The sequence below is a fragment of the Elgaria multicarinata genome, chromosome 12 (genome assembly GCF_023053635.1).
Source record: "Elgaria multicarinata webbii isolate HBS135686 ecotype San Diego chromosome 12, rElgMul1.1.pri, whole genome shotgun sequence".
Taxonomy (NCBI): domain Eukaryota; kingdom Metazoa; phylum Chordata; class Lepidosauria; order Squamata; family Anguidae; genus Elgaria; species Elgaria multicarinata.
Genome location: NC_086182.1, coordinates 3,790,970 through 3,808,958, shown reverse-complemented (window position 1 = coordinate 3,808,958; position 17,989 = coordinate 3,790,970). Strand labels below are relative to the sequence as shown.

The 17,989-nt window shown below is 44.4% G+C and overlaps 1 protein-coding gene across 1 annotated transcript in view; it reads left to right on the top strand.

The window, feature by feature from the left end:
• Nucleotides 1-17,989, top strand: part of ANTXR1 (ANTXR cell adhesion molecule 1) — a 177,213-nt gene that overhangs the window by 152,152 nt on the left and 7,072 nt on the right. Inside the window, exon 17 of the mRNA XM_063138838.1 lies at nucleotides 5,617-5,697. Coding sequence (XP_062994908.1) covers nucleotides 5,617-5,697 — 81 coding nt within the window. The remainder of the gene's footprint in view (nucleotides 1-5,616; nucleotides 5,698-17,989) is intronic.

Here is a 17,989-nt window from a genome sequence, read left to right as displayed (position 1 = left end):
CCTGCACTCCTTTTCTTTTTAGGCTCCCTTGCCACGGGACCTTACTTATTATAGTTCTGAGTTTATTAAAATCAGCTTTCCTAAAATCCAGAGTACGTGTATGACTACGCTCGACTTTTGTCTCCTTCATAATCAAGAATTCAAGTATGACGTGGTCACTTTCCCCCAGAGTTCCTGTAACTGCCACTTTATCCACTAAGTCATCCCTATTGGTCAATAACAAGTCAAGGATTGCCGACCCTCTAGTTCCTTCCACCACTTTCTGTAGGAGAAAGTTATCACCCATACATGTCAGAAATTTCTTGGAAGGGCCGCTTTTGGCAGTAATGGTCTCCCAACAGATATCAGGGTAATTGAAGTCCCCCATCACTACTACATCACACTTCCTTGAAACACTGGCAATTTGTTTCTCAAAAGTTTCGTCCTCGTCTTCTCCTTGATTGGGTGGTCGGTAGTAGACTCCGATTATCATATTCTTTTTATTCCTAGCCCCATTTATTTTAATCCAGACGCTCTCGACGGGGCTCCCAATCTCATCCGCCTGTATTTCTGTGCAGGGATAGGTATTTTTAACATATAGTGCAACTCCACCTCCCTTTCTATTTCTTCTGTTCTTTTTGAACAAGTTAATAATCTCCCTGCTAACTATTCCACCATGCCTCTGGGTGTAGCTCCCAGTCTTTGATAGGTCATTACATAATGGGCAAACAATGCAACATTTTCAAGCATTCCCCCCCCCCCCCCGCAGATAATAGGGTCTGTAGAGTGTCAGACCCTGCGGATCCTTGACAATTTAATAGGATCTTTCCCAGATATCTCTTCCGTTGGGATACGTGGAGAGGGCAGTGTAAAAATATATGTTCATGGGTCTCAATACAACCCCCACTACATAAACATAACCTGGCTGAATATGGTATACCTCTGAACCGCCCCGTTAGTAATGCAGAGGGAAGGGCATTGCACCTAGCTAACATAAACGCTCTTCTCAATTGCGGATTGTACAGCAGCTGTAAGTAAGGTGCCATTTTACCAGGCTTAACAGGCAGATGGAAATGTAGTGGGGAGCATGAGGTATTTGCTACACTGTTGAGTTCCTGATACTCGACATCTAAAGTTCTTTCTCTAATGACCCTGAAAGCTTCAGTTTGGTTTAACATACCCAGATTTAAAAGGTCTAGACCAAGCAAGTTTAATTTGGCATAGAAGTCTAACATCCCTGGACACATAAATGAATCGGAGAGGAGTTGAAAAATCAGGCTGCCCACCCAGGTCCATACATCACATTATGAGGTAAACGCAAGGTTGCCACATCCATGTTCATCTGATCATGCTAATGCAGGACTTAGGGATGGGGGTCAGGGATGGACATGAGAGGATCAGCCGCTCCCTCAGCCGGCCCCTTCCCCTGGAACCAGGCCCCGGGCTCTTTCCCTTCCTCCATATTTGCCCTAGTCAGGCTGCAAGACCCAAAATAAGCCTGGCCAAGGGGGAATGGACAGAGGAGGAGTTTATGGGGCAAAAGCAAAAGGCAAGGAAAGGGTTACACATCGTCATCTGAACACAACCCCCACACCACACCCTTTATTAGCCATACCAGGGATTTGGGGACATTGGACAATATTCAGTCTCACGCTGTCATGTAACGTCTTTATTAATCTTATCCCTGCTATCCTCCCTTCCTTGCTTCATATTATTAATTTTTCTTTGTCCTCTGGTTCATTTCCTTCTGCTTTTAAACATGCTACAGTCTCTCCTATTCTCAAGAAACCTACTCTAGACAGGCTATCTCTGTCTAACTACCGACCTGTCTCTTTGTTGCCTTTTGTTTCAAAAGCATCACCAGTTTTCCTTCTGTAAAATGGGTGTTTTATTGTGCTTTGTGGGGGCGAGTATGTGATTTGGCATTTGGAGCTCAGGCCCGACCTCTGCATTGGTAAAGAAAGAAGAGGGAGAGATATGGAGGCTTCAGGTGTCTTTGAATATCTTTTTATTTGTAAGTACACAGGTTGAGCAAAGAGGAATCAGCATGACTGCTAATTCTACATAAGATTCCCAGAGATTAATATGTGTAGAACTATCCCCCACTGTTTGGCCCAGGCTGAATCCCAACTTCAGATAAAGTCTCTGAGCACTCTCTCTCTCTTTGGGATTTTCTACATGAAGCTTTTAACCCACCTTTTTACTGAGGCTTCTGCTTCTGGATTCTTTATGGGATTAAGTTTGGCTCCTTTACACACATATTTTTTCTTGGATTTTTCTTTTTCTGCCTTTTTATATGTTCCAATGCATAACCACTAGGTGGGGCTGTTATATAGCAAAATTTTGCAAATACGCTAGAGTTTCATGCCACCATTCACAGAAATACTGGGCTTTCGTCATTAGGGGGGGGAAATGCTATAATGGTTGTAAATAACAGGAGAGGCCCTGGGAAATGACAATGTGTTGTAACGCACCCACAAACTACCATGAGTGAGGAATCACAAGTGCATAGGGTGACCATATGAAAAGGAGGACAGGACTCCTGTATCTTTAACCGTTGTACTGAAAAGGAAATTTCAGCAGGAGTCATTTGTATATATGGGGAACCTGGGGAAATTTCCTCTTCATCACACCAGTTAAAGCTGCAGGTGCCCTGCCCTCTTTTAAATCTGGCCACTCTAGTATAGCTCCTGCACCTTTAACTGCTGTGAAGAAGAGAGAATTTCACCAGGTTTTCCATATATACAAATGACACCTGCTGAAATTCCCTTTTCTATGCAACTGTTAAAGATACAGGAACCCTGTCCTCCTTTTCATAGGGTCACCCTACAAGTGCACATCATCTCTCTGTGTGTCCAGATTCAAGTTGCTGTGAGTTGTACTCCAGGAGAGCATCCAGTTGAGGAAGGCTGTGCTAAATTATAAACTCATTCACACTCATCAGGACAACCAAAACCCATAACAATATCATCAAAAAGCACCTTCAAATATGCTTTCCTAGAAGTGCCAAAAACTTCTATAACAAACTCAAGACCATTTAGAAGCACATGAAGAGATAGCTGAGTAAAATCCCAGCATGGCTTGTTCTGCATCTGTCCGCATCAATTCATACACACCCACCCAATGGGAAAATAAAACCTGTTCCATGGTCCACCACAGCTCTCTTCATAAGGAAGTATGCTTCTTCTCGGAGTGGATCTCTGGCTTATTTTGAGCGACTAGAAGACTCCTTTCCTGGAGGAAGTGTGTGTGTGTGCGTGTGTGTCTATTTTACCTTTTGGATTCCATAAACTCATTTGTGAAACAGCCTCCAATTTTGCATGTTTTGTCACCACCCAGATTAAACTAGAAATGGATAAAAATGAACAGGCTAGCGAAACAGAAAAGAAAAGAAAAGTCTCTCCAGAGCCTGGGAGGGCTTTGGACCCAACATTTCATTCCATCATTGTTAACTAGTTGTGTATTTGACCATCCCTCAAGTGTATGAATTCAGGCCTCAAATCTATAGGCTTGCTAAAATCCTTTATCTAGCCGTGAGATTGCAATGGTGCTTTTACTGAGTTATGGTCGGAACTGTGCTAGAAATACCATTTTTTTGTGCCAAGAAAAACCGGATTCTGTGGCCTATATAAATTATGCAAACCAAGCATATTTGCATGGTTTCCTTTCTTTGCATAATGTTTTCTGCTTTTGCCAGTCATGGGAACGAGCAAGAAGCTGTGAGGGACACTGATGTCCTTCCCCCACTCTTTGGGTTTCTAAGACTCAAGCATATATTTGCAACGAAAGGGCTAGAAACCTGCTCCTTAAAAAGAAAGAAAAAGAAAGTCGAGATTCTCAGGAAGCTGAACTCTGTGCTCAATAGCAATTTCCCACTTTTTTCCTGCAAAATACACATGCGCGTGCATGCACACACATACACACCATCGTTATAGCCTGTCAGCCTCTTAGATGAGACCTAAGCATGACCTCAGAGTGGCTCAGATCCAAAGCTACTCAGGACTTCAGTGGGTACACACACAGAGGACCTTTCCTCAACCTGGTGCCCTCCAGGTGTTTTGGATTTCAACTTCCACCAGCCCTAGCCAGCATGGGCAATTATCAGGAATGCTGGGAGTTGTAGTCCAAAACACCATGTTGGGGAAGGCTGCTAGAGAGACTGCCCCCTCCTCTTCCGCGAGCCATGGGCAGGCTCTTCAGTTGGGCTGCGTGTGTAGAAAGACTGCTGTTGCTAATGCAAGCCCTGAAACAGATGATATTCCAGGGCAAAACCCTGCATTAAATTAAGCACTATAGATCAGCTTGAAGAATGCAGTAGGGATTTGTGCAAACAGTGCAGAAATCAGGAGACAGCAATAAGTAACCCCCTGATTTCTCAGGTTAACTCAGTGAGTTTCACAGGGCAGCGGGAATCTGAACACAGCTCTCCCTGGTCCTAGGAGAGCCCTCTCTGCGCTGTACGCTGTTGGGTTGCTCTACTGCAGTATGGAATGAATGCAGCGTGTCCCCCAGATGGATGCCAGTGCTTGCCGTGTGTGTGTGCTCACCACATGCAACTGGTGTGTGTGGTGTGGAAGCAAGCTATGCAAATCAGCCCCAGCCCTTTCATTTAAGTTATGTTTCCAACATGGCTCTCGTTGGAAGATTTCAGGATGCTAGCACTGGGCAGAAGCTTACCTTGCAATTGTCTTCTGGATTGTACCTAATGACCCCATCTACTTCCAAATTCTGAAGGGGGTGGGGGAAGCCTTGTGTGTATGTGTGTTTAACAATGCCATGCATTCTGATAAGTTATTGGTCATCGCGAGCCACTTTGAGCACAGTTCACGATGGAAAAGCAGCACATGTATGTCTGTTGATAGAGCAAGTCCTGCTTGGGGCATCTGGTTGGCCACCTTGGGAACTGGATGAAGAATTAGATGGTCCTTCGGTCTGATCCAGCTGGGGTTAAGAACGTTCAAGGGTCCATCTAGTCCAGCATTCTGCTTACGCAGTGGCCAACCAGCTGTCGACAGGAGACCCCACAAGCAAGACATGAGTGCAAGAGCACCCTCCCACCCATGTTCCCCAGTGACTGGTATACATAGGCTTACTGCCTCTGATTAGTGGAGGTAGGATAGAGGCATCAGGCCCAGTAGCCATTGATAGCCTTCAAGAGTTTGTCTAATCCCCTTTTAAGGCCATCCAAATCAGTGGCCATCACTATGCCGCCAATCACAAAAAGAAGGATTTCTTCACACAGTGCATAGCTAACTATGGCATTTGCTACCACAAGATGAAAGTGATGGCCACCAACACTGAAGGGGATTGGAGAAATTTATGGAGGTTAAAGCCATCACCATTCATGATGGCTGTATATAACCTCCAGTTTCAGAGATTGTATGGCTTTCAATGCCAGTTGCTGAGGAACATGAGTGGGAGGGTGCTATGGCATCTAGTTGGCCACTGTCAGAACCGAGTGGACCTTGGTCTGATCCAGAAGGCATCTTCTGATGTTCTTTCGGATTGATCCAGCAAGGCCTCTTTTTATGTTCTTCTTTGTGGTTTGAGGGATGGGAGCATATTTATGCGTGCCTATATGTGAATGTCAGCCACTCTGCTAAGTGGGTATTTAAGCAGCTTTTATTTCAATTGTAGGGAAAATTGGATGCCCTCTGGGTTCTGCTGAGGAAAGGTTACGACCGAGTATCTGTGATGCGACCACAACCAGGAGACAAGGTACTGTTGCTCTTCATCAAAAACTTTCTAGAAGTTGGATGTCAGGTCAGAACGGTTGCCTAAGTCGTGTTGTGTCCTGATGGCCATTTATAAATGAAGGGCCCCTCCAGGTTAATGCTGAAAAGGAAGGAGGAGCAAGAGGAGGAGGAGGAGTTGGCCGCACAGGAGGGCCCAGTGTTATTAGTAACAGTGGTGCAGATGTAGTGCATCAATTACTTGCTGAGAAGGGAAAGACTGGGAAACCATGAGCAAGGCAAACGAAGGGAATATATGAAGCCAGGATTTTATTCTTCGTTCGCTCAGTTTTTATGGACCCTCTAGATCAGCCTTCCTCAACCTGGGGCGCTCCAGATGTGTTGGACTACAACTCCCATAATGCCCCAGGTTGAGGAAGGCTGCTCTAGATGATGTTATTATCAAATTGTTCTCTTTTCCTCCTCCGCTTCTTTTGAGCGCTCACAAGTCCTGACCATTTTAATAAGAAAGGAACGACAATGTAGCCTGTGCTAACCTTCCATCCTTTTAAGGCCAAACCAAACATTGCATTAATTGCATAAAAAAAATGCACGTGGTTTCAAAACTGTGTATGTATACAGCCGCAGGGATGAAGGGTGAGCAGCAGTGGGGCTCCGTTGGGTGGGTGGGGGTTAACACCTCGCCCCTCCCACTGTGATCCCAATAACCCTCTTCCTGGGGCTGCTTGCTGTTAAATGGAGGAGGGAAGCCTTCATTGGGGCCAATAGAGCATTCCCTCCCCAAGCAGCAGGAAGGGGACGGCAGGGTGCTTGCACGGTGAAAGCCTCATCCAGAAGAATCCAGTATCTCTAGGTCTATCCAGGGGCTAGATAAATCAGAAAATTCCCTTCACGTAGAGAAAAGTACCTGAATTCCTGGGCGGTGGCTGTCTTGTCTCAGTTTCCATCTGGGAAGTTTCCTGTTCTTTACATTTTATTACATTGCAAAGCTGTTAATGATCCCAGTGCAGCAATGACATAACTGGAAGGGTGATGTAATAAACACCAACTCAGGCCAGAGCAATGCAGTCGCGCTGGGGCAATCCCAATGTGTTTGTGATATCAACTAACATATCTTTTATAAATTGAGGAAAGAACACAGATTTTTCTTCTCTCCCCACCATCTGGCTGCAGATTAAGGATCTCATTACATATCAATAGCATTCAATTGTACTTAACAATCATTTCAACCCAAATTTTAAACAATCATTGCAGAAAATCCGACCCATAGACAACAAACACTTTAATCTAATCACAACAGTATATTAAGACCAAATTTAGTCAACAAGGTTCATGTTATTCCTTGTTTCGAAGTATCTTCTTCAAAAATGTTGGTCTTTGTACTCGCCAACAGGCAGTGGAAAGCTCACGCAATCTCTCTTTAATAAATTTTTCAAGGTGAGACCATCTTCCAGAATTATATCAAAATCAGTAAACCGTATTTCGCTTTGTCACATTGTTTTCCGTTGTTTTCCGACTCAGATGCAATCTGCAATTGAAATCCATACATTTCCAAGCTTGCAATGTGATCCACAGATAGATTTCGCAGATGAGTATGAAAAAATGCGCATTTTTGGAAAATGTGCACAAACACGTTTTGATCAACCGCAGAAGAATGCATATATTCCAGAGATATACACCGTGGATGCATACATTTAGGGAAATATGTACAGAAATATGCACAAACGTTCATGTGAAAAGGGCGGGGGAAACCTCCAATTTGATATGGACACGAGATGGAACAAGCTGCAAAGTGTCAGGATTTGTGAACTCTCAAGGTGGAACTTGAACAACTCCAACAAACTTGAGTTTTGCTCGTAGTACACACGTCCCCGTAGCAGGTACAGTTGGTTGTGTTTTGTGTTGCTTAAGAAAGCTTAAAGTGGTGTAATAGAGGCACAACTCTTAGTTTTGTCCAATTGTTACTTCAGTCAAGTCAAACAACATTTTTCTTGGTGTTTTAAAAAACAAACACAACCCTCACCTTCCACACTGGGAAAAAAAGGCAGAGTTTGTCTCTGGCCGCTCTTGTTCTGCTTTCCCCAAGTTTTTGTTTCCTTTCTCTCCACCACTGCTCATAATTAGAAATTTGGGTCTGGTTTTCACCTGTCACAAAGCTAAAATCTCATCCGGTACTGAAGTACAAAGTCCACACCTTGTGGCTTGTAGAGGAGACAGTGTGGAAACATCCACAAATCCACCACCAGCTGCCCGGCCTCCCAACTACCTAGACACAAATATTCCCACGTCTGCATTAATCATATTTTCTGAAGACAGTGAAAATTACTCCTTTGAGAATTATTAAAGAAACAACCTCCTGCTAAGGAACCTTCAAAGGGAAGCCTGTGAGAGCTTCAGACATGCCACAAAAATGCTCGCTCCCTTTGACCAAGTGACGCATTTGATTTGCAAGCGATGACATGGAATTTCCATAGATGTAAACATAACAGGCTGCACAAGTCCCAGGGCCTTTGGGCAGGGAGGAGGCATTAGGTGGTCTGAGGGTTTGCTGACTGGGAAGCACAGATCCAACCCATCCATTCCCATTCAGGAGCAGGCAGAGATAGTGATGCATCTTGGCTCAAACCATGCTGCTTTCTAATGTAATTTAGACCTGAACACAGATGACCATATATCTTAAAAATGATTGTCAAAATGGCTCAAAAACATGGAATCCTAGAATTACTGTGGAAGGGGCCTACAGGGCCATCGAGTCCAATCCTCTGCTCAATGCAGGAATCCACCTTAAGGCATCCCTGACAGAGGGCTGTCCAGCTGCCTCTTGAAGGCATCTCATGTGGGAGAGCCCACCATCTCCCTAGGAAATTGGTTTCATTACTGCACTAGCAGTCAAGAAGTTCTTCCTGCTGTCCAGCTGGAATCGGGCTTCCTTTAACTTGAGCCCATTATTCCGTGCCCTGCACTCTGGGATGATCGAGAAGAGATCCTGGCCCTCCTTTTAAATACTTGAAGAGTGCTATGCCTGTCTGTTCCCCTGGCAAAACTCAGGAAGCAAACGTATTTGTTGTTGGGCCACAGATAGATGTGTGATATAAGAAGTGTGACCTAATAAGATGGCCCTTTGCTTTTCTTGGATATTCTACCGGTGACTTATCACCCACAACTGAGCTCCTACCTACCTGCACCTGCTTGGCCACCGTTTCCCCTTGCCCTCAACTTATAGAATCATAGAATAGCAGAGTTGGAAGGGGCCTACAAGGCCATCGAGTCCAACCCCCTGCTCAATGCAGGAATCCACCTGTTACCTGTTGCTGTTCTGTTGCCCTACACAAGCCTTCGCCACTCTGGCGCTCCTCTGATGTGTTGGGCCACAATTCCCATTGTCCCCATCCAGCATGCTTGCCATGCTGGCTGGGGGTGATTGTAGTTCAACACAGCTGGAGAGTGCCAGGTTGGGGACATCTGTCTTATGCACACGATGTATAGAAACGGCTTGTCAAGTTTACCATGGGGCGGGGACTGTTGAAATGAAAATGACAGGACCAATGCATGGCGATGGTGGCCATAGTCTCAAATTTGGATAGCAGAGTTGTTTTTCTGTTGTTGTTGTTGTTGTTGTTGTTGTTGTTGTTGTTGTTTTAATTGCATTGCTGATTGTAAGGCAAAGGGCAAACCGGTCTTCTAAGCTAGTTTTGAAGAGCCGGGATGGACAAAGGGGGTTGTGCAATTTCTTCTCTCAGCGTCAAATCTGGGACTGGGCTGAGGTTCCCAGCAGGCACAGCTGCTTCCAATCAAGCGAAAGGAGGCCGGGTCACATGGGATGCCTGTGGTCGCCTTCACATTCTAAAGGGACTAGGTTTGCGATTTTGCCGGCATTAATGAGGTTGTATTTATATTCAGGAGAATCGCCTGAAAAGGCGGTTGTTGTTTAGCCCCCTTAAACAAGAACTGTTCCCCCCCCCCATCCCGAAGGTATAACACACCCTCCCCCAATTTAACAAGCTCATTAACAGGAACGGGAAAGGGGTCTTTTAATTATAGTGGCGCCCACTTGTGGTATTTTATAGTTATGTCATGCGTTTTCATTATAAACACTGTTTGCTCAGGAATTTACTAGCCAACCATAAAAATGTGTTTCAACTCAAAACTTTGCCTTAAGGGCATTTTAAAGCTGTCAGGAAATTGTGTTTATCTCCTCCGGACCCCAGACCTCATTGCATTTTTTTTCTTTAAAAAAAAGGAATCAGTTTCCACTTGGTGGCACGTAGTCACATGAAAAAGGATGCATATAGTTTTGTTATAAATAGATGTTGTTAACCAGTACGCATGAATTATTATTCACTATATGTCATTGGCAGCACCGTCCTGTACATGTCTACTCAGAAGTAAGTCTCACTGAGTTCACTCTCAGGTTAGGATTCAGTCCTCGGGTGTTTCCAGTCGGACGGCTCCTTGCGCTCCCAGGCGGAAATCATGGTGCAATTATTACATATTTTCTCCTGTACAAGTTTTTTCTGGTACAAAAAATATTGAAGACGTGGTCAGAAAACGTGGGAGGACTACGAATGGAAGTTGATTCATCTGGGCCACCCATCAAATTCTGTGAATAAGGCAGTGCAATTGCACAGTAAAAGCCTTTCCTGGTAGCACACAGGTAATTCTAAAAATATATAGGCCGTCCTTCAATATAAATATTTCCAGGACATCTGATGAATTAAAGCCATACAATTACATATGCGTAATATAATGAAAGCAAAATTAAATCAAAAGACCAATCGATAAATGTTCCATAAATTAATAGCAACATTACATAATACAATACAAAAATTAAAAGGCCTGGGAAAATAAAAAGGTTGTTTCTTGTCACTTGCAGCTAGCAAAAATGAGTGCTATTCTGATGGGTGGAGCGTGTTTTGAGGAAGAGCTTGTAGGGAAGCCTGAGCCTCCCTCTTACTGCCCTGGAACGGGGATGGGGGCTGTATACCTTCTAGCCAAATTCCTCAAAGACATGAAAACACCTGGGTGGGAAATACACACACATACACCCACAACTCCTTACAGAGACACTCAGGGCAACAGCCAGCCATTTTGTTGAATAAACACCCTTTTCCAGATGAAAAAGAAATATGCTAAAGAGAAAACCAAAAGAAAAAGCATTTTTAATTCAGAATTAGTTTATTAAATTCCGAGTAAATATAAACAGCGATCTTCATCCCCCCCCCCCCCCCGGTCCCCTGCCCTATTAAGCAATTCCACACCTATGGCGGAGGTGTGGATAAAATAAAGCAATGAAACCAATTTCATGCCATGGCTCTTTGGAGACCGATGGAAATGTAACTCCTTGTCTGCGTTGTGCAAATTAAATGCACAGTTCCTCATTTCTTTCCATCTGCATTTAGTATTTTTATTTTCTAGATTTACTTTCATCTGATTTATACTCTCAATGTTTAGTCTTTAAACTACGGTCCATGTATATCTATGCACACCTGTCCCCATCATTTCTTATAGCACTACCTTTACCCCCTCTATCTTGAACATTGTAAGATTCATTCTTGTTTTGGGAGGGTAATTTATGGGAAATTCCCATCCTCCCAGAATTGCTTTGTACCTGGAATTATTTCCTCAGTCCATTTGTTTTGGGATCTAACAATTGAATTTTGGGGGAGCCTTTGAAAAGCCACATTCTTTCTCGCCCACCCCCAACAGCTGCTTAAGAAGGTTATGATTCTTTTTTTTACTGCAAATATTAAATAGATTTCTTATTTTTCATTCTCAGTCACTTTGCTCTGGGATCCAGCGGCTACACTTTTGAGAGGGTGCCTTTTAAGAGCCATTTTCCTGACCTGTAGTATTGCAGCCAAAAAGACCCGGGAGACCCCAGACCCATGGCAAGACCTCATCCCCCAACAGCCCTCCTACAGAGGAACCCATCTGACCCTAAAAGCTGTGTGCTTTGTACAAAACCCTTTGATGCTTTGCCTGCCTCTTACTCAGATAACACAATTCATAACATAAAATGCAGGTGAATTCCTGTTCTTTTACCAAGTTCTTGCCTTGATTGTGTTTTATATTTGCTTTAAGTTTAGAGAAGCATAGCTTTTGTGAAAAATCTTGAAAACTATAAATCAAACAGAGGGTTAAAAGAAATACAATAAATGCCTAATGCTACATTATTAAATACTTTAACAGCACAATCCTCCCCTATCAACCTGCCCGGTCACTGAGGTCATCCAAGGGCATGCTCCTGGTAGTTCCACATAGACCCTTCCTCTGATTGGAGTCCACCAGGGGAAGAGCCTTCAGCGTGATGGGCCCCCTCCTGTGGAACTCCCTGCCTCTGGAGGTCAGGCAGGTGCCAACTTTGTATTCCTTTAGACAGCTCCTGAAATCATCATTATTCCAGGAAGCCTTTCCTTAATGACCAGCCATAGAATCATAGAATAGCAGAGTTGGAAGGGTCCTATAAGGTCATCAAGTCCAACCCCCTGCTCAAATCAGGAATCCACCTTAAAGCATCCCTGACAGAGGGTTGTCCAGCTGCCTCTTGAAGGCCTCTAGTGTGGGAGAGCCCACAACCTCCCTAGGTCACTGGTTCCATTGTCGTACTGCTCTAACAGTCAGGAATTCACTGTACATTTTGCTTCTTTTAAAATCTATTTTAAAGTGTTTTATTCCATTTTTATTTTATTTTATCTTGTACACTGCTCCGAAATTTTGAATGGGGAGCGGTATATAAATACCGTAAATAAATAAATGTCAATTCAGAAGGAATCCTTACTGCCCTCAACGGGACTTACTCCCATTTCGGGTCACAGCCTAATAATCACAATACATGCTGTGATTAATAATGGTGAAGCCTGTCTTAGCAGAGCTACGGCCTCCAAGTTATATGTTATGCCTTATATTCACGATGGTTTGTACGTATAGTGCTGGTTAGAATAGTAAAACAGCCACATAATAGCTTCATATAAGTGCACAGAAAATAATTTCAAAGCCAAAACTTTCAATACACATCAATTAATTTATAAGTCGGTCATTTACTCATCGAGTAGTTCTGTTGGTAACCCGGATGAAGCCGTGTTCTGTGCAAACACGGCAGAGCCTGAGCCCTAGAGATGGGTTTGGAGATACCTTCCTCCCACTTCGCTTTAACCTTAACAAATATGTCACAATATTTTCACAGTATAAGTAGACTCTCAAGAATATGGATATGCATTTTACATTTTAAGAAGTAGTTATTTATAAGGCCTGAAATAATAATAAAAAAATGTAATTCAGGTGTGCCATGAAAAGGGGAAAAAACAGATGCTGAAATAGGGGAGCTTCACCTACCCATATCAACCCATTATGTCCTCACCTTATACGTTTGGTCCCACACCAAGTGACTCTGGATCCTCCTAATACTCAGTCACTCACTCCTGGGGCTTGTCTACACGGCTTGTTTACCCTGACCTAAATGCGCAGATTCGCGTTTTAGGTGACATGCCGCAGCCGCCCATTCGACGCAGCGCCAGGCTTTTAACGTGATAATGCGCATCTTCGCATTCGCTGTTTACCGCGACTTTTCCATCACGTCCGAGGGTAGGACAACGTGATTGGCCGATTTCCCGATTTCACACCAATCGGCTGCCTCCTTCCTTCACACGTCAGGGGCGTTCGGGCAAAGAGATCAAAGCGCAGCAGCAGCAGTGAGGCGGCCAGGGCCCCCCTCCAGGTCCGCTACTCTGGCGCTGCGAGCTGAGCCAGGGTGTGGGCAGCCGCCAAGCCAGCTGCACGGAGCTCACAGGGGGCAGGGGAGCGCTCTGTCATGAGGGCAGTGGCTGGATCAGGGCGTCCTCCGTGGGGCCAGCAAGCGGGATGGCCGACGGAGTGGTGAGTCGGGGGCAGCTCAGCTCAGCTGCGTCTGGCTGGGATGGGGGAGAGGGAGCGACCCGGTGAACCAGTTCCCCCCGGGGCAGCCAGAGCCCCCCTGCAGCTGTGCTCCATCACTGGCCAGCGGATATCTCCAAAGTGGGCAGCTCCTTCTTCGTGGTTTCATCCCTTCACCTCTAGCCAGGCAGCGGACAGCGGGTGGGGAGAAGGGCGATCGGTTTTAGACCAGAGTCATCAGGGGGGCAAAGGGGAGGGTTGAAGCTGGCATGGCGTGGCCAAGGGTTAATGTGATAATGTGCATTTATGACTCAATATATTTTTTAAAATTCAGGAAATACATCGGTGTTGCTGCTGCAGTGTGACACTCTTTACCTACATTAGAATCAATGAAAAATTGGGTTTTTATTTAATGAGGAGCCATCCTGTTGTTGTATAGACGGGGGCTAAGGAAGGCCAGAATCTTCTGGCAGAAACTGTTTAAGCGCCTCTAGTTTGAGGGAGGTGCAGACTAGAACAGAACCAAGTAAGGTGTATGTATGCCATAATGTCAAGGATCTGTACCAAGGCTGCAGAATGTGAGGATGGCCCATGTGTACTACTTTATAGGGGACAGTCCCCTATTTGTAGTCATCGTTTATTTGAAGGGCTGTCCCATTGAAATCTGTTTTAAAGATAAAGAACCATATGAAAGGAGAGCAAACAGGGCTCTTGAAATTTGCCCATCCAGAGTTAGCACCTTAACAGATCACCTGGTCACAGTCTTTCCGACTAGGGAGAGATGCATTGCATTTCAATTTCAATCATAGTAATCATTTCCAAATCCGCATCTGGACAGAAACCTCAGCATATGCAATTTTCATGCAAATCTGTGTCCTCTGCTGTTGTCTTTCCTCTGTTTTGATGATGTGTAACGGGCCACTCTGCCTAGAATTCAACTTCCAAAGGATCTCAGCTCTCTCACACACTTTTAAAAGGAAGTTGATAGTCTTTAGGGTTGTGCAGAGATGCTTCGATGTGAGAGTGAACTATGTTATCACTTGGAGTTGGAAGCAAAATTGTCCACCAGCACCAAGTTCTATAAGAAGTGGTAGGAGAATAAAGGGGTGGTGGCGTTTCCATACATCTCAAGGATATTCATAACCGTGATGATAGCGATCCATACCCCAAGAACTGTAGAACTCTCTTTTCCTCAAAGTCCACCAAACCTTCTGCAACATATTTGTTCCCTACCCTTTTTTATTTGGGGTGGTTTTGGTCATGCATGGTTTTTAGTTTAAGAACTATGGTCCTTCCTATGAGACTACAAACATGGGAGTTATATTGTCAGCCCCACTATACTTTCAGGTTGTCAGTCACCATCACATCCCTCCCCAGCGAGTATTGTTGCAAACATTTTTAGCTTTTCTTGATGCTTTGGCGGAGTTTTGAAATCGAGTCACTTCCCTTCTCTTGTCGTGCATCCCACTAATACAGCCGCAGGAAAAATAATCCAGATGTTCGCCCTGTTCCTGGAGCTTCATAGCTCTGTGAGCAAAAAAACCCACTGATAGGTTTGTTCTTTGACTCCTCAGGACAATGCCAAGCCAAAGAGTTCAAAAAAGAGTCATGACACAGAGCCCATTCTGTAGGCCTGGGCACCAGCTGGGCGGCCAGCTCATACGCCGCATCAGTCTAGGAATCAGAATATGGTCAGCAGCTCTTTATAATCAGTCAATTTTAGTAGGGCTGTTTCTTCCTGCTTTAGAAGTCCAAATGCACGAGGAGAGCATCAATGAGGGTAGCAGATGTACAGTCCCCATGATTTCCCTTGGGAACCCCCACCTTCAACTAGCCCTCTCCCCTCTCTCTCTCTCTCTCTCTCTCTCTCTTTCTCTTTGCTCTTGTCTCAGAGCATCTCTATGTTACGGAAAAGAAGCACACCCTTACCAGGCTTTCTTCTTCTAGGGAGACATGATAGCACTCTTCAAATACTTAAAAGGTTGTCACACAGAGGAGGGCCAGGATCTCTTCTCGATCCTCCCAGAGTGCAGGACATGGAATAATGGGCTCAAGTTACAGGCAGCCAGATTCCAGCTGGACATCAGGAAAAACTTCCAGACTGTTAGAGCAGTACGACAATGGAACCAGTTACCTAGGGAGGTTGTGGGCTCTCCCACACTGGAGGCATTCAAGAGGCAGCTGGACAACCATCTGTCAGGGATGCTTTAGGGTGGATTCCTGCATTGAGCAGGGGGTTGGACTCGATGGCCTTGTAGGCCCCTTCCAACTCTGCTATTCTATGATTCTATGATTCTAGGGTCTTTTCTGCATTTACTCCGTATCCTTTAGACAGTGACCAACAGCAACCACATGATTTGTAATTGAAAATTTCTCCTCTTGGCAATGCTCCATAAAGTAAAATATAACAGCACCATCTCAGGGCTGTAGTATAGCGCAACACCAACTTTACACACTGGGGATATCCCGCAATAACTTTAAATAGTGCATTATCTCTGATCTTTTTAAAAAGGAGATTAGGTGCGGGAGACATACTGGAGGTTGGACCCGTAATCTTCCATGAGTGGCCAATCATGAGTGTGCAATAAATTGCTCATGTAGAGAAGCTCTCTAGCCACTTTCTTTCCCCCCAAACCTACCAAAACTCTGTCTTCTGCCTGTGTGAGTGAGTATTGGAGCAGATCCTAAAACAGCAGTAACGGCAGTTTCCTTTGAACAATTCAAAGGGTAAAAGGGCCAACTGTGTGGGATTAGCGCACGAGGGCCGAGATTAATTTAAGGATTCTGAGCCCTTTTTCGTTTCCTCTTTCAATTATCTGGTTCTCTCACTTGCTGTTAGACCCGGCCACAAATCCCTTCCTTGTCGTGTTTTGTGTGGATAAGAAAGCTTGGGAAGGAAGGGGTTAACCCATTCCCTGTTTTTCCAATGAAAAACCTCCCCTCCCTTCAGTGCCTTTGTATTTTGTCCCATGCAGCAAATAACAGCTTCGGGATAGGAAGAGAGAACATTTTAAATTGGAAGACAGCATAGGGGAGGGTGAAGCCCCCTCCCATAGCATCTCAGGCCTAATTAAATTCAGGCTGCTATTAAACTTCTTTTTTAAATAAAAATAATAATCGCAACAGCCAATTTCAGATCTCCCACTCCCTAAAATTACTGGCCTAAACAAAAGCAAAAACAAACAAACAAACAAAATGGGTTAAAGATTTCCCACAACCATGAGTAGAAGCATTAACCCAACTGAAAGCTGGATGGCATGACTGCCGGTGGCTTAGTCCTCTCCAGCTGTTTAGATGCCATGATGATCACCAACACACGACAGGACATCTACATTACAAACAACAACAATTTTATTGCAGTCAATAGACCATTTCAGCAAAAGTTACATACAAAAGGACTGAGTGTACATTTAGCTATTAAAAAGACAAGTAATCATAGAGGATCTAATAGAAATGGGCAAATGGCCAAGTTGAAAAACTTGGCCACTTGCTCGGTGATTGACTTGTCTGAGTTCCGAAGTAAGAGGGACATTAGGAATTCTTTTGGGTGACCAGGAAAAGATTGTAAAATGGGGTTCAGAAGATCATTCCTAGCCCCTTGATAAAATCTACAGAACAGTAACACATGTGGTACCGTTTCCACCTCGGTATTTTTACAGGGACAGCATCTGTTGAGCAGTGAGATTTTATTGTATCTGCCATCTAAAAGTTTAGAGGGAACGACGTTAAGTCTGGCTAGTGAGAATGTTTTCCTGTATTTGGGGATTGTTAACCAGTGCAGGTAGGGCATCCCGTCTTTGCAAAAGGAGGCTGGTAAGCCCAAGGACTGGGGGGGGGGGAGGGAGCATGGACCCCCAGCAGCACTCTGAAGGTCTTTGCTTATCTATGTCGAGCAGCCTCTGTTTCTACATTACAAGTTTAGAAGAGATTTCTACTGATTGATTAGCTGTCATGGCTTCCCCTGAAGAAGCCTGAGAATTATATTTTCAAGTGGAATCAGCTGACAATTCCCTTTTAGGGCTCTTCAAGCCTCATCACATAACTACCATTCCTAAGGCTTGTGAAGAGAAGAGCTGACGATGGAGATTAAGTATGTAGTCTAGCATTCCCCAGCCTGGTACCCTCTAGACACATTGGACTACTACTTCAGTATGATGATCTAATCCCATAGGAAAGGATCTTATTGGTGAAGGAGAGGCCCTTCTTGGTGGTGGCCATTCAATTATGGAATGATTTCCCAGATGAGGCTCGCCTGGCACCAACATTGTTTATCTCTTTGGTTCCAGTTTAAGACCTATCTCTTTTCTCAGGCATCGGGCAGCATATGATGAGTGTTAATCAAGTCCAGGGTTTATCTTAAGGTTGATTGCTTCTAGATGACAAAGATCTAGGTCAGCTTTGTGTGTGTGTGTGTGTGTGTGTGTATATATATATATATATATATATAT